Here is a 15,231-nt window from a genome sequence, read left to right as displayed (position 1 = left end):
ATGTAGTGCAAAGATCAGTACTCCCGGGACTCCGGGGGGCCGGGAGTCGTAGTCCATGGTAGTCGTACCCAACCCAGGTTTGGGATACCGTATACAAGGTATACGCGTACCGGTACAAGAGACCACGAGTCCGACATAAGACCTTATGCAATACACGTCACAGGCTGCAATCTCCATAGTAACGGTGCCCCGCTGAGCTCATCATGAGGGACTGAGTGGCAAAAAACTAAATTTTTGAACTAACTTGAGAAGCAGCTGCATGCTGATCTGATTATGATTATGAGGGAGGAGGCATTTTTTGTTTCGTTGTGGAAGAGTCCTTCCTTCTGCAGTTTTGCTAGTGCGATGGTCAAAAGTTGTTGTGCTGTTGGCTGCAGTAACCGGTCTAAGGTTGGTTCGGTTGTCAGTTTCTACCGCTTTCCGGCAGACCCTGTGAAACGGAAGAAGTGGACTGTAGCTGTTCGTCGTGACAAGTGGTCACCAAATCAAAACACTTGGCTGTGCTCTGCACATTTTGTTGGTGGAAAGAAGAGTGATGACCCTCTCTCTCCAGATTATTTGCCGTCAGTCTTTTCATTTGTACAGAGTCCTGTGAAACGGAAACAGAAGGAGCAACTAGAAGCGTACGAGCGGAGATCAAAACGTGTACGGTCAGGCCCGGTGTTCGATACCGGTGCAGATACGCCTCCACCGAGCGTGGTGAGTTCGTACTACACTGTATACTAATGCAACTGCAAGTGAAGTCTGTTTGCCGACAAGGCTGTCGAGATTCACATCTGTATCCTCACGATGGCCTGTACTGTGGCCAATAAGAGAGTAGAGTGATTATTAGGAGGTTGTTGTTTCAAATCTTTATTCTCACGATGGCCTGTGTGTACTGTTGTTGTTTGGTAGATTGCTGACAATATTGTGGAGATCCCTGTGGAGAGCAGCGATGATACTCCTCCACCGAGCGTGGTGAGTACTAATGCAACTGCAAATTTGCCGACAAGGCTGTCGAAATTCAAATCTTTATCCTCACGATGGCCTGTACTGTGGCTAATAAGAGATAATAGAATGAGATTTACATCACATGGAGGGCTTGGAATGCTTGAGTTATTTTTGTTGTTATTGTTGTTGTTTTGTAGATTGCTGACAAACCTGTGGAGATCCCTGTGGAGAGCAGCGATAGGACCGACTCAGCTAGTCCAGACACCGGTGGTAAATGCTGTCATCACGAGTCAGAATTCGATAATTTGAAATGTGAGAACTTGCTGCTGAGAGAGGAGGTGAAGAAATTAAGGGCCCAAAACTCAACTCTCCGTGGTGGAGCAGCACTTTCTGAGAACGATCTGATATGTAATGATGACAAGGTGAAGCTCTACACCGGATTGCCAACGTACGCCGTGCTCATCACTGTTTTTGAGTTTGTTTCCAGCGACGTTGAGCGTCACCACCGCTCGGCAACCTCATTGTTCACGCAGTTCTTGATGACGTTAATGAAGCTCCGCCTGAACTTAAATGATTCTGACCTTGGGTATCGTTTTGGTGTGGCCCAGAGTACCGTGTCGAGGTATGTGCTGAAGTGGGTGAACATTATGTATGTGCGTATGAAGCCACTTGTAAGATGGCCAGATCCGGGAGATCTAGGCAAGACAATGCCGCCAGAGTTCGCCAAGAATTTCAAGAAGTGTGTGTGCATCATCGACTGCTTCGAAGTATTCTGCCAGCGTCCCTCTGATCTGATGGTGAGAGCGCAGTCATACTCGCATTATAAATCGCACAACACGATCAAGTTCCTCATTGCCATTACACCGCAAGGTGTAATATCGTTCATATCACAAGCCTGGGGTGGGAGGACATCGGATAAGCACATCACCGAGAATTGTGGCTTTCTGGAGAAACTCCTCCCGGGTGACCAGGTACTGGCAGATAGGGGCTTTACTGTACAAGACAGCGTAGGTCTGTACTGTGCTGAGCTTGTGATCCCACCATTCACGAGAGGGAAGAGCCAGTTGTCTCGAATTGAAATTGACAAAGCGAGACAGCTCTCCCGAGTCCGGATTCATGTTGAGCGTGTGATTGGTGTGCTACGCAACAAGTATACACTGTTGCAATCCACATTGCCGATCAACCTCCTCATGCGTGACAGCGGTGATCCAAACATTGCTGTCATTGACAAGATTGCCACTGTGTGCTGCGCGTTGTGCAATTGCTGTGAGTCAGTCGTGCCTTTGGCTTAGCAGGGATGTATCCTTAGCTCTGAGACAAAGCCAGAGCTGGATAGCTGGATGTGTATAGTAGTGCTTGCTCCATCTCCGGACAGCTAGCTGTTTCGACCCCGTGAGGGCTCATCATACTAACCTTTTTGCATCAAACTTCATGTCAAAGTCCTTCATAAAATCCCCATCTCTCTCTCTCTCTCTCTTTCTAATTTTGCATGCTTCACCCTTCACTTCCTTTCTTGGTCTTTTAGTGATGGCTTGGACAATTCACTTGTCCAGGCGATAAGGCAGTCTCTCTCTCTCTCTGCCTCTCTCTCTTATCTTTGCATGCTTTACCCTGACTCACATGTACTATTTCTTTCCTTTATTGGTCATGCAGTGATAGCTTGGACAATTCATTCGTCCAGGCAATAATGCAGCCTCTCTCTCGCTCTCTTTGAGAATGCGTGAGTATGCGGTAGAGTACGCATATGAGACCAGAAGTGTGCACGTGCGTACATGCCAGAAGTGGGTGCTGTAACGGAACGCGACTTCAACTGCACAACGACCCAACCCCAACCAGGCACAACCACAGCCAATCCAGGGGAATACAGGGATACAGATAATAATTATAGCATTACCAAATTATAGTATAACGAACGTTGCAGTCCAAGAGAAATCTGAAGAAGATCGAAAGGAACTCGCCAACTACTACCTCGAGCCCGGAACATTTGCATCTCCGGAACTAACTCAGGTCCACGTGCTCATGCACGAGGTCACAGGAAACATGCATAAGACAGTTGGACAAAGCAGCAAGTACTATGGCTGTACTAAAGAAATAAAGACGTCATTATGTAGAACCAGCAGCAGAATGATCCGCACATAGCACGTACAGTAGCATACAGCTCGCAAGCATCAGCATGACTCATGAGTCAGACACACAGCTAAGCATGCACACGCTAACTCTTGATGCAAGACACAAAGGCCAAGGGAACAAGCACCAATGCAATACAACAGAAACATGTAAGCACACCAACATGGTGAAGATAGCTAACCCAATGCTAAATAAATAACATTGTCATAAAGCCATAGCTCCAGTTCAGTGCACAGCACCATAAATAAGTACATCACAATGTGATATGAAAATAACTCTCAGTGTTACCCCGGCTCGGCATGAGCAATATTATTCAAGATGCAGGGTTAACGTTCTTGGGTGCTTTCTTGGCATCCTTCTCGGCCTTCCTTGTTTTGCGGCAAGTGGGGCAGTACCATTTGCGCTTCGGTATTCCCTTCATCCGCAAGCAGACGACATGGAATGTCTTGACAGGGCACTCAACACTAGCACACGTCACCGTCTCTGAATCTTTCACTTGGTTGCAGAAGCAATGCCCAGTCTGAGGCACGTGCTGGCCTGCATGTTCACTTGATGCTGCATGTCCTGCGGCGATTTCAAAGCCTTTGCTGAAGAACTTGCCAACTAACTCTGGCAGCACAGCCAGTTTGAAAAAGTCAGAGACTTTAGAAATGGCACCAGAAATGAAATCAGTATCCGGCAAGATGCGAGAAATGACAAGATCCGTATGAGAATACACAATGAAATCGCAATACGCAGCTTGGCACAGAAACATTTGAGCCTGCACTTGATAATAGTATGCATGATCTTTCTTCAAAAAGAAAGAACCATCAGCATTTCGACCAAGGCAGAAGCCCGACTTCTCGGTTGCATCGTCGAAGGAACTGTCACAGCAGCTGTAGGGACACTTAACCTCCACTACACCGTTGCCACAGCAAGCACAAGACACAACACCATCTGGGCTGGCACCAAGGTAAGGATAGTCGCTACGGACCACAAGACCACTGTCACAAAGCTGAAATGCCTTATGCTTCTTGATCACATTTAACTTGTAGGCATCCCTGGCAATTTGCTCATGTTCACATCCCCACGTTGTTGCTTTGGATGTAAACTTCATACTCTGTGGGTAGCAAATTGCCTTCACCAGTGATACAGAAGGTTGATGGGCGTCACTGTGGGAAGCGGCTTTAAACTTTGAGGCAGTGATGCGACCCGCACGGCACATAAACCACAAGTCTGACTTTGCTTGCTCGCGCATTGCTCGTTTCATTGCCATGCACTCATCTGGTGTCACAGAAATTGTCGAGAACACTGCATCACATCGGTCAAGCAAGTCACTGTAATTGGCTGAGACCATCGACTCCTCATACAAGTTGGACAGTGGTGCAGGAATATCAGATGGTAGCTTTGAAACATATGCATCTGTGTAACTTGGCACGATGGACAGCAGGGCTGGCATTGCCACCTCGGACAATTTGCTGTAAAATCCATCCAGTTCTGACGTTGTTGGTGCACTGGCCGAAATAACAGGAGGAGATGTTGGGCTGGGTAAAGCAGCAGACGACTTGGATGTCTTTGACTTCTTGCTGGGGGAGGTGAAATCCATATAAGCTATTCTCTTGTAGTCAACTGACTTTATGGACGGTGGCAACCACACACATCCCTTTGATGTGCAGGCGTTGTCAGACACAAATTTAGTGTGCGATTCCAAGGCAAACAATAAAGCAGCGATGTGGGCGCATGCTTCACCCAGCCCCGCTTTGCAGGTGCAGTGGGCGCAAATAATAGTGCCATTGTGTTCTGCAGCTATCCACGGTGTGAGAGGGTCGCTGCTGACTGACTGGGAGTGTCTCACCTTTGCTTTCACAACTCTCTTTTCATGATCCGATGTCGCCTCGTACGCACTCACATCTCCCAGCCACCCTGCCACCAAGAACTTGTGACCGTCGAGACTTTTATATGCCTTCAGTTCTTCCTTCGTTACCGGGCTAGGGGCTGTAATTAAGTAATTGAACAAGTCCGGATATTCGACTAGAGGCAGCAAGTCTGACAAATGATCGCCTTGATGGCCACTGATGCAGTACGGGTCTTTCGCTCCCTTCGCGATCAAATTTAGCTTTTCGTCGTACCTTTTCTTTGCAGCCTCATCCAACTTCTTGTACTCTGATGAAAACTCCACTACCTCGCTTTGCTCGCCATCCATTACTAACTGCTGCCTTCTTCTTCTCGTCTCGAATCTCTTCCGCCCAAACTCAGTGGTTTGACCGTTTGTACTTTCAAACTCAAAACTCTCAGCTGCTCTCTTTTGCCACTCAGTGACTCTGCAGCCCCCTTGGCCGCGCGATCCGTGACGTCATTGGATATGGTCTATACCGTACGAGTACTACCACGACTACTACTTATTTTCATGACATGCTCATCTACGGAAAGTCTTACGTAGAAAATCGAAAAAATTGAAAAAAAAAAAGAAAAAAAAACTACCACGACTACTCCCTTGTGCTAGTCTCACGTGATCTGCTCGCGCTAGACTTGCCTTCCAGTTCCACCACTGACAAGTAGGGAGGCAGGGAGGCAGGGACTCGTAAAAATTAATGCCCTTTCAGACATGCCACGTGATCGTTGCCAGGGTTTGAGCCAATCAGAGTGCTTACAGGCAGGGCCAGAACTAGCCCTTCCCCAAAGATGCCAAAATAGTTCGCAACTTATGCTTTTCGCAACCATGCCAAAAGTGAAAGTTGCTGAAATCGCATCCATATTAAAAGCACAATAGTTGCTAACTTGCTACAGTCCATTTCAAAACTATAGACGCGTAGGGTTTTTGAAATATTTCAAATTTGGCTGGACCTTTTTGAGAATAGTTTTCGGAATATTGCTCAGGACCGCTCCACAATTACTCTCATTATACATGTACATGTAGTTTCTAAACGATTGGATTACAGACGCCCAATTTGGAAACATTTATGCACAAACTGTGACAAAGTGATCACAGATTTTATGTGGTATACATGTACATGTAGATGCTGGCATAACGGTTTTTGCCTAGGTACGCGTCTATAGTTTGAAATGGACTGTAGTATTGCAACTCAAAATGAGCGAGTTCTTGTGCAAAATGATGCCAAAAACAACCAATAAAGAAGCGGAAATGGAAAACACAACTGCCTGAGTAAAGTCAATCGTACTTTGAAGTACATGTACATGTACATGTAGATCTACATATGAGTGCATCATGTTCACAGCGTGAAACATGTTTAGGAAAATGAACAGACTTGGAATGAGTCCTTGTCCTTTTTTGTTGAACCTTTGCACAGCATTCATGACATAGCGGCATGCTCAGTGCTGCCACATGAGAAGTACACTTGTCATGATGATTTTATGCAATGTTTCCGCGCTTCTTGTTGAAGCGGAGCATCACGGACATTTCAATGGTCGTCCTCCAGTTTGCTCCAAGGCGTTTCTCTGCAAACAGTTGCGGAAAAGATGCGAAGTATAAAGTCATTTACATGTACTTTGTGAAAATGAAGAAAGCTGCGAAAGTTGCGATTTCTTCCAAAGCATCAAAAAGTTGCGAAAAAAAGTGGCGAGCATTTTGTTTGGGCTAGCCAGAACCCCTGATGTATATAATAACACATGGTACGGAGGGCATTATGGCTGATTTATGCCCTAGTGCGTAGCCCGAGGTCGTGCACCGTAGCCCAAGGGCCGCAGGCCCGCGGGCTACGGTGCACGACCGAGGGCTACGCACTAGGGCATACAATCAGCCATAATGCACGACGCACCATGTGTTTATTATAGTTCATACATGCCACGTGCCTAGTTGTAGACAAATAAGGTAAACATGGTCAAGGGAGGAGGCAGGTTCCAATCAGCTGTCATATGAATGAAGGGTCGAACAAGATCGGAAGGAGCTTTCTCCGTGGAATGATAGAACGTTTTGTGTCAGATTTACTTGCAGTTCCAGGAATATGCCTTTGCATTTTGGTGTTAATGTCGTACCCGGGTATCCCGCTAGTAGTAGCGTTCAGCCGCAATATACGGCTACTGCCCAACCACTCACACAACAAGGTCACCGTAACCTAAAGGACGTTTATTGCCCCGGACAAGAAGAGGGAGAAACGAGAAGTGACCCTAGCGGCTACGAACACCTCCTATTGTAAGCTTAGCTAAAAACATGAAGTAAACATCAGCGCGGGTTATAATGCAATAGCGAACGACCATGCCAGCTGAGAAGCAGTTACGCTGCTAATGTATTGTTCAGTGCAACAGCAATAGCACCGGCTATACCATGTATACGGTGAGGTCCTACGTTGTCATCAGCGGGACTAAGAGTAAGAGTACTCAGTACTAGTACGGACGTACATGTATATGCGCACCAGACCATAACGACGGTGACAGGTATGAATATGTCGCACTGTCACCAACTGATTTGTCAGGGGAGAGCTAGAGGCAAGATGATGGCGGCGTGGATCAATACTACTACTAGTACATTACAACAAGTACACAGATGTAGAGGTAAGGGGATACGTTAGGACAGCTCTGCATGCATGATGCTCGCGGGCAACATACATGTACATCTAGCCATGAGTAGGAAAAGTCACAGTTGCAGCATTGCCGGATATGACATCAGTGTTGCCTATTGGGCGGTGCGGAAGTTAGCTGATTCCCTGCTGCTTTGTTAACGTTGGATGCAAACATCCTTGACCAAATGGCACTAGTAATTAGACTAGTTTTGAGAGTACATTGTAAGTGTTCTTATTCGGAACAATGATACTTTTTCACATACATCTGAGATTGTGTTCGCATTGCTTTCAGTTTACTTGAGGTCCATATGTACACTGGACATGTAGCTAGGTACATTTGAAGTACATGTACATGTAGATGTACAAGTAGCTGTATATTTTGTAGGAGTTCGAGATACAATCTAATCTATTCCAGATACTTTGTGATGCATGTTCACCTGTCGACTTGTTCGTCTCAATTGACTTGAATTTAGTAATGCATTGCAATGACATGCTGTGTGCTATTGTCACGTTGTTATAAATTACTTCTCCTATGTCGACATTGCCAGTAAAATATAAATGTTTTGGATGGTGCACGTAAGTAGTTTCGTTTTGTGTGGTGTGTGCGAGTGCATGTGGTGTCCTTAGGAATGGTCCAATGCGTTCTATGTGCGCTGGAGTACTGCCAATTATGTGCCAGGTCACTGCCCAAAAGGCATGGCTTGGTGCATATTTGGCAGTGCACCAGCGTACGTAGTACGCCTGGGGTCATTCCTAATGGGCATGGGTACGCCGTACCCGGGCATTAGAGAGGTTTCGACCCGCGTGATTTGTGCTCTTACGTGAACGTCAATTTTTTGCGTCGACGCGAGCTCAGAAAGAGCTTTCGTTTCACGTTGCTTGTGAAGCACGTCGTGTCGCTGACGACAGGAGCGAAAACTGGGAGCGAAAACTTCAAAAAGTGAAAAAAGTGATTTTTGGTGAGGCCGAAGTCGCACAAATATTATTTATAGCTAGTTTAGGCAAAATCGACAAATCGAGTCAATAATCCCAACCTGATAGCAAGGCTAAATTTGCAAAAACTCGCGTTCACGTCGAACGTGAGTTGACCTCAACTCACGTCATGAACGGGAGTTTCGACGCCAAAATTTGCCACACCGACGTGAAATTTCACGGTGTAGTGCAGAACAACGTGAAGCGAAACCTCTCTATTATCGTCTGATAATGCCCTGGTACGGTAGTGCTCTGATTGGCCAAATGCTAGCAACGACCTGACAACAGGCACGTGACATGTATGAACATGCTGCATGTCATGATTGGAAGCTGTTTAGTAAAAAAATGCCCTGCCTGCCCCTGTAGGGCCTGAATAGCACCGTAGAAGGGCATGAATGATCACGTGATGGGTATCCTCACACATAATAAAAGTCATTGAGACACATACCTGATCTCCTAATTTAGCTTACCTGGAGAGACTTACCTGATCCGGCCCTGAGTTGAAGTACAATCATGTAGTACATGTACATGTACATGTAGTGTGAAAAAATGGAACCAGTAAAGGACACAAACCACTGCTTGCGGTCAACAACAGTGAAAGCATTTACAGGCCTCTTTTGCGGGCAAACACAATGGTTTAAAAATTGAGACACTGAGTGCCATAGCCAGGTGTCTCTAACCGAGACACAATGAGCATCACCGACCATTGGAACCTGGCCAGTCTCTCTAGCTACTGGTACCAGACTGAGAAGCTAAACGTGGAGCAGAGAGTGGCCATGTCAAGCAAGCTAACCGCTACTCCAGTATAGTACTGGAGTTACAAGTAAAATGTACATCAAACTGTTTGATTATTTATTTATTTATTATTACAACATCTCAAGACTCGGCGGAAACACCGGCCAATGTTACGAGAGTGGGTGATTGCCAACCACGGCGATAAAATTAATTATCACGCAAGCACAGCAGTTACCTAGCGCAAGTACAAGACTATAAGCAAATCCTGGAAGTTTTCCGACGATGCCAACTCCCGCTACTCTGCAGCAACCTACTCTAGCCAGCTTTGACGAGTTATGTGTGCTATCAGGCTTTCCAAGCTTACAGCAACCACTTATAGATACCCTTACCTTGCCTCTGTTAGATCCTGTCCCGGTTTTGCCCTTTGAGTCTAGGCATTGGCGGATAATGCTCGAAAAGGTGGCAGAACAGCAGTGAATTTGGCAGAACCATACAAACCTTATGGCGGGCAATTCCTCGAAGTCTGCTCCATTTCTTTATCCCCATACCAAACATGCATGAAACTTACCAGAAAAAGTACCGAATTCTGCCAATTTTTCTGCCGGCATTATCCGCAAAGGTTTACCTTTGACAACATTGACGCCGGATTTCCTCAGAAGCCTACATGTAGATGACGAAAGCCATCTGCCTTGGAGAAGCCACAGTACAGCAAGAGTCAGCTCCGTCTGGTGCTCCATCACTTAACAGGAAAATTCGCCTTTCAGAAGTCTGCAACTTGTCTCTTTGTCTCTCTCTCTATCTTACTGTCATGTTTCACTTGCTTGCAAAGCTATTGTAATGGATATGGATTGATGAAGGGTGCGGGTTCAGACCGTTGCTATGCCACAACTATGTAAGCCGTATGTGGTAGGGGTGGCAGTCTTAAACACAATCAGACACATGTACATGTACATGTATATACGGTCAGGGCAGGTATCGTTGATTCAGGCCCTCGAGCGTAGCTCTCGGCCTTCGGCCGAGCTACCCTGAAACTAAAGACCATCCATTTTCTCCGTTTTTCTTTCCTTCCAGTTGCATCTTTCTTTCTGCTCTGTTTTACTTGCTCTTTTCGTTCGTCCCTCTTGATATTTGGTACTTTGTACTGTTGAGGCAACGAGCTGAAATAATAGAGAGGTTCGGTTACAGGTAACGCATACGCGTACGTGAAGACAGCGTTGGCCACACGTTGCAAAGCTACGCGGGCGCAGAGTTTGATTCGGCTTCGCGTTGTGGCAAGCCAAGCCGCATCTCCGGGACAACCAAAATGGCAACATTGAAAAAAAATTACTTCTCGGGGTTTTTTCTCCAGTGATGTCATGGTGTCCCTCATTCCGACACTCGAGTGCTGCGCAGACCGGAGGTCTGTAGCGCGATCCGTGTAGATCACCTGATTCACGTCAAGTCGTGAGCTCCAGACCGCGTACGCGTAGTTTTCATCCTCGAACCCAGTTGATAGGTCCACACGTCGAGTTTGGCCCAAAAACATGTAGCCGAACCTCTCTAATAAAAATCAAACCAAACCAAACCAAACCAAACCAAAACCGTGATTCGCGACCAGGCTGGTGCTACAGACCACTTCACCAGGCACGGGCGGTCTCACAATGACATTCATACATGTACTAGCTGTATATGGCTGTGCGGCGCAAACCTCTAACCGCAGTAAACCTGTGACTAACGACCACCTCTTGGCCTTGGGGCCAGAGAAAGCGGTCTTTAGTGGCAGGTGGTCCTTTGTTAGAGGTTTGCACCGCGCAACCATAATGAATGTGAGACCGCCCGTGCCTGGTGAAGTGGTCTGTAGTACCAGGCTGGTCGCTAGTCACGGTGGTCTTTAGTTACAGATTTTACTGTAGTACCAGGCTGGTCGCTAGTCACGGTGGTCTTTAGTTACAGGTTTTACTGTAGTACCAGGCTGGTCGCTAGTCACGGTGGTCTTTAGTTACAGGTTTTACTGTAGTACCAGGCTGGTCGCTAGTCACGGTGGTCTTTAGTTACAGGTTTTACTGTAGTACCAGGCTGGTCGCTAGTCACGGTGGTCTTTAGTTACAGGTTTTACTGTAGTACCAGGCTGGTCGCTAGTCACAGTGGTCTTTAGTTACAGGTTTTACTGTAGTACCAGGCTGGTCGCTAGTCACGGTGGTCTTTAGTTACAGGTTTTACTGTAGTACCAGGCTGGTCGCTAGTCACGGTGGTCTTTAGTTACAGGTTTTACTGTAGTACCAGGCTGGTCGCTAGTCACGGTGGTCTTTAGTTACAGGTTTTACTGTAGTACCAGGCTGGTCGCTAGTCACGGTGGTCTTTAGTTACAGGTTTTACTGTAGTACCAGGCTGGTCGCTAGTCACGGTGGTCTTTAGTTACAGGTTTTACTGTAGTACCAGGCTGGTCGCTAGTCACAGTGGTCTTTAGTTACAGGTTTTACTGTAGTACCAGGCTGGTCGCTAGTCACGGTGGTCTTTAGTTACAGGTTTTACTGTAGTACCAGGCTGGTCGCTAGTCACGGTGGTCTTTAGTTACAGGTTTTACTGTAGTACCAGGCTGGTCGCTAGTCACGGTGGTCTTTAGTTACAGGTTTTACTGTAGTACCAGGCTGGTCGCTAGTCACGGTGGTCTTTAGTTACAGGTTTTACTGTAGTACCAGGCTGGTCGCTAGTCACAGTGGTCTTTAGTTACAGGTTTTACTGTAGTACCAGGCTGGTCGCTAGTCACAGTGGTCTTTAGTTACAGGTTTTACTGTAGTACCAGGCTGGTCGCTAGTCACGGTGGTCTTTAGTTACAGGTTTTACTGTAGTACCAGGCTGGTCGCTAGTCACAGTGGTCTTTAGTTACAGGTTTTGAGTAGTTTACTCCATAATAATGACTGTAGTCGTGACATGATGTATGTAGGAAATAATATGAAATTTGATGTATGGACATAATTATAATACTCTTGGTAAAACTCACCCACAGGGTGCCCGGTAGACCGAGGTGCCCTGAACTTGGAGGTCAAAAGAGAAACAAACGCACGGACACAGGGAGAGGTGGGGGGGGGGGGGGTCGCCAGACATACATGTACATGATTGATTGTACATGTTTGCATGTGCATGTCGGTTGGACTGTTGTTTGGCACCCGAGCGCACGCATCAAACTATACGCACACACCATTATAATTATATCACCGTGACAACGGTAATGACCAAAGAAACCCAACCTGCCGGTCGAAGTAGCGCAGCATTTTACATCATGCACGGTACAAAAAAAAACAAAAAAACAATATGAGGGCGCTGCCGGCTCACAGGTCAGATATCGTTTCTTTGGCCACGTCTTTACCTCCACCCAGCTCACAACACTGAACAAAGTCGGAAACGAGGCGGACCGAGGAAACACTTTGAACCAGCAATGTGACTACACAGCCAGCACTGTGCCCGCGCCACAACCATTCATACTGCACGGCATGCATGGACAAGCTGCACACACAGTCGACAAACCATGAATAATAATCATAACGGAGATTAGGCCGGTCATTTCAAGGAGATCAACACACTATAATTACACGGTATTACATTAAGAAACAGCAAGGAGATCAAGCACAGCGTTTCTGGTAAGTTGCCACAGGTCAGACGGACACACATCATTGCGTTGTAATGTCAATGACGTAACTGTGACAGTTCCATGTACACATAAAGCCCAGCCAAACTGCGCCGTCCTGGTTCCAGCAATTACTTTGTCCGTAGGGCCATCAGTGCACTAAAATGTGCTACGGCACGGAACGCTCTGGATGTACAATGATCACATTGGCGTCAGACTAAGAGAATGCATGCCCCTCTCCCAAGACAACCGGGTCAGTCCGTGTTATGCCTGGTGGCCCCAAACCAGGGTTCGCCTGGATGTGCATAGCATCACGCAGCTCTTACAATATTCTCCCTATCCCGTTGGCATTGTCCATGTGGATCGCGGCCGGTTGCCGTTCTTTTCCCGTTTTCCGCTGACGCCGGGCATCAGCAGAATACTGCACTGTAGTCCCAGCTATGATGCGGCGTTGATCACACATGCATCACACATGGATCAAGCATGGATCACACATGAATTACGCATGGGTGACTCATGGATGACTCAAGCATTACACATGGATGACTCATGGATGACTCGTGCATCACGCACAGATCACGTACGGAGTCACGCATCACCATGATGGCGGTAAAACACCAGTCGTCGGAGCACGCCCTGTGACGCAGCGCCGTCGAAGAGTCTCCTTCTTGACGCGCAGCTTGCGCTGCAGGGCATTCTGCGGCGGCAGTTCTTTCCACTCCTCAGCCGTCAGGTTTACGCCGAATATCTCCATCTGTTGAGCAGGCAGACAAGGGTGATTTAGTTTAGTTTTATACCAAGCAATACAGGGTCAGTGCGCCTTGACCTTATTTCAAGCAATCGTGACATGACGGGGCAGCCAATGATCACTTTGTTTGGCCATTGCAGGGTTTAATAGCCAACCATGGCTAGCAAGGAAAAGAGTAAGACCGGTCGAAAAGAAAAGGAGAAGCTCAAGACAAGCCTCAATGACTGTATTGGGAATGCATGCAGCCAGTCCTACGTTTTGTACGATACAGTGAGTGATTCCAAGCAGTACACTTGATTCAAATCTACGTCCGGCAATACAAGAGTGAACTGGTCCCACCGACGCAGCCAACATGCTGAGTTTGAGGTCTGAGGTACTGCCGTGGACATGGAAATCCAGTCGGAGGTCAAGCGGGCCCAGTGCGCTGGCCATACATCATCCGTAAGTACGCATACCATATTCTGCACGCACTGAAGGTGCCGGCCACAGCCATTCGACCGGATTTACATGTAAAAGTAAAGTAAAGTTTACACGTCCGCGTTACCACCGGCTATACACTTGCGTTGAGAAACACAACCAGCTTAGGAAGTTTCGATGTCCACGACAGTATAGCAAATTGTGCCCCCCCCCCTTCAACCTCCCCATTTGCAGCATTGGCATACAGGGAGGTGAGACAACAGCGTCCCTCACTACCGTGTTTAATACTGTAGTCGTAAAGCATTGCTGGCCTTTAGCGAAGGTCTCTGGTTCCAGTACCGGAGATGACGATTATTTTTATGCAGGGTTTTTTTTCCCATTTCCACTCTCTCAGACTAATGGACACCGTACTCATAAACAAATAGTTGTAAAACTGCCGGGAAAGTGCTGAATGCACAGAGCGCTTTAACATACTGTAAACTGCCTATTAAACATTCCCCTAGATTGATGTTAACTGTTTTGGCGAGAAGAGCGTCACGAGAATAGTAATAGTAACTAGCGTGAAATCAAACTTCAAAAGTGGGTGTATGTGCACTGTAGTTGGCCCATGTGCTTCGGAAACTTTTGCCATAGCAAACTCACTGCTTCTACAACATCGCGAAAACTTAGTGACGCGAATATTGGGCGGTTTGCAGTATCGGAAAGAGGCAGAGATGGACCCCTTGGAGTATGCACAGTAAATCTGGTCTAAGCGACCACCCCACGGTGCAAGCAAAAGCGGTCTTTAAAAGCCAGGTGGTCTTTAGAACCAGGTCCCACAGTGTCTGTGTAGAACTGTCGGTGCATGGAGAAACGGTCATTTTAAGAGCAGGTGGTCGCTAAACCCAGAGGTCGCTTACACCAGGTTTTCCTGGAGTAACTCTGTGCTTCATGCCAATGCGATCAATGCGGTACTCACTTCAACGTTGAGGAGTGCTTGGCGATAGTTCTGCCGAAGTTCCGCAACACTCTGATTATGAGGGGAAGGAGGTTCAGTTGAACTGCCTCCTCCACTTCCGCTGTCCTCACCTCTAACAGCAGCAGTGCCATCACCAGCTACAACTGTAGCCAAGCCAGGGAGCAAGAATACAACCAGGAAAACAGAGTATATTTAAAATTAACATGAGGAAGGAGGGAGAGAGAGAAAGAGAGAGAGAGAGAGA

At 47.0% G+C, this 15,231-nt stretch overlaps 2 protein-coding genes across 3 annotated transcripts in view; one reads left to right on the top strand and one right to left on the bottom strand.

The window, feature by feature from the left end:
• Positions 1-15,231, bottom strand: part of LOC135827840 (uncharacterized) — a 33,982-nt gene that overhangs the window by 3,120 nt on the left and 15,631 nt on the right. Inside the window, exons 13-14 of one of the 2 annotated variants that reach the window (XM_065340269.1) lie at positions 14,988-15,130; positions 12,728-13,618 (exon numbers count right to left, since the gene is read on the bottom strand). In XM_065340269.1, coding sequence (XP_065196341.1) covers positions 13,460-13,618; positions 14,988-15,130 — 302 coding nt within the window. In that variant the 3' untranslated portion in view covers positions 12,728-13,459. Of the gene's footprint in view, positions 1-12,727; positions 13,619-14,987; positions 15,131-15,231 lie in introns of those variants that run through there. The other variant, XM_065340270.1, reaches the window with a different exon arrangement.
• Positions 269-2,622, top strand: LOC135828191 (uncharacterized). The gene is made up of 3 exons (XM_065340634.1): positions 269-699; positions 895-957; positions 1,128-2,622. The coding sequence occupies exons 1-3, from the start codon at positions 274-276 to the stop codon at positions 2,220-2,222; spliced, it is 1,584 nt and encodes a 527-aa protein (XP_065196706.1). The 5' UTR covers positions 269-273; the 3' UTR covers positions 2,223-2,622.

The sequence above is a fragment of the Sycon ciliatum genome, chromosome 12 (genome assembly GCF_964019385.1).
Source record: "Sycon ciliatum chromosome 12, ocSycCili1.1, whole genome shotgun sequence".
NCBI classification, from domain to species: Eukaryota; Metazoa; Porifera; class Calcarea; order Leucosolenida; family Sycettidae; genus Sycon; species Sycon ciliatum.
This window is presented reverse-complemented; position numbering and strand designations above follow the sequence as displayed.

What these genes read in the sequence shown, in the direction of transcription:
- LOC135828191 (XM_065340634.1), top strand. Translation starts at nt 274, where the DNA reads ATGATTATGAGGGAGGAGGCATTTTTTGTTTCGTTGTGGAAGAGTCCT. An exon ending in ATACGCCTCCACCGAGCGTG is followed by an intron (nt 700 to 894) that starts GTGAGTTCGTAC and finishes GTTGTTTGGTAG; the next exon opens with ATTGCTGACAATATTGTGGA. An exon ending in ATACTCCTCCACCGAGCGTG is followed by an intron (nt 958 to 1,127) that starts GTGAGTACTAAT and finishes GTTGTTTTGTAG; the next exon opens with ATTGCTGACAAACCTGTGGA.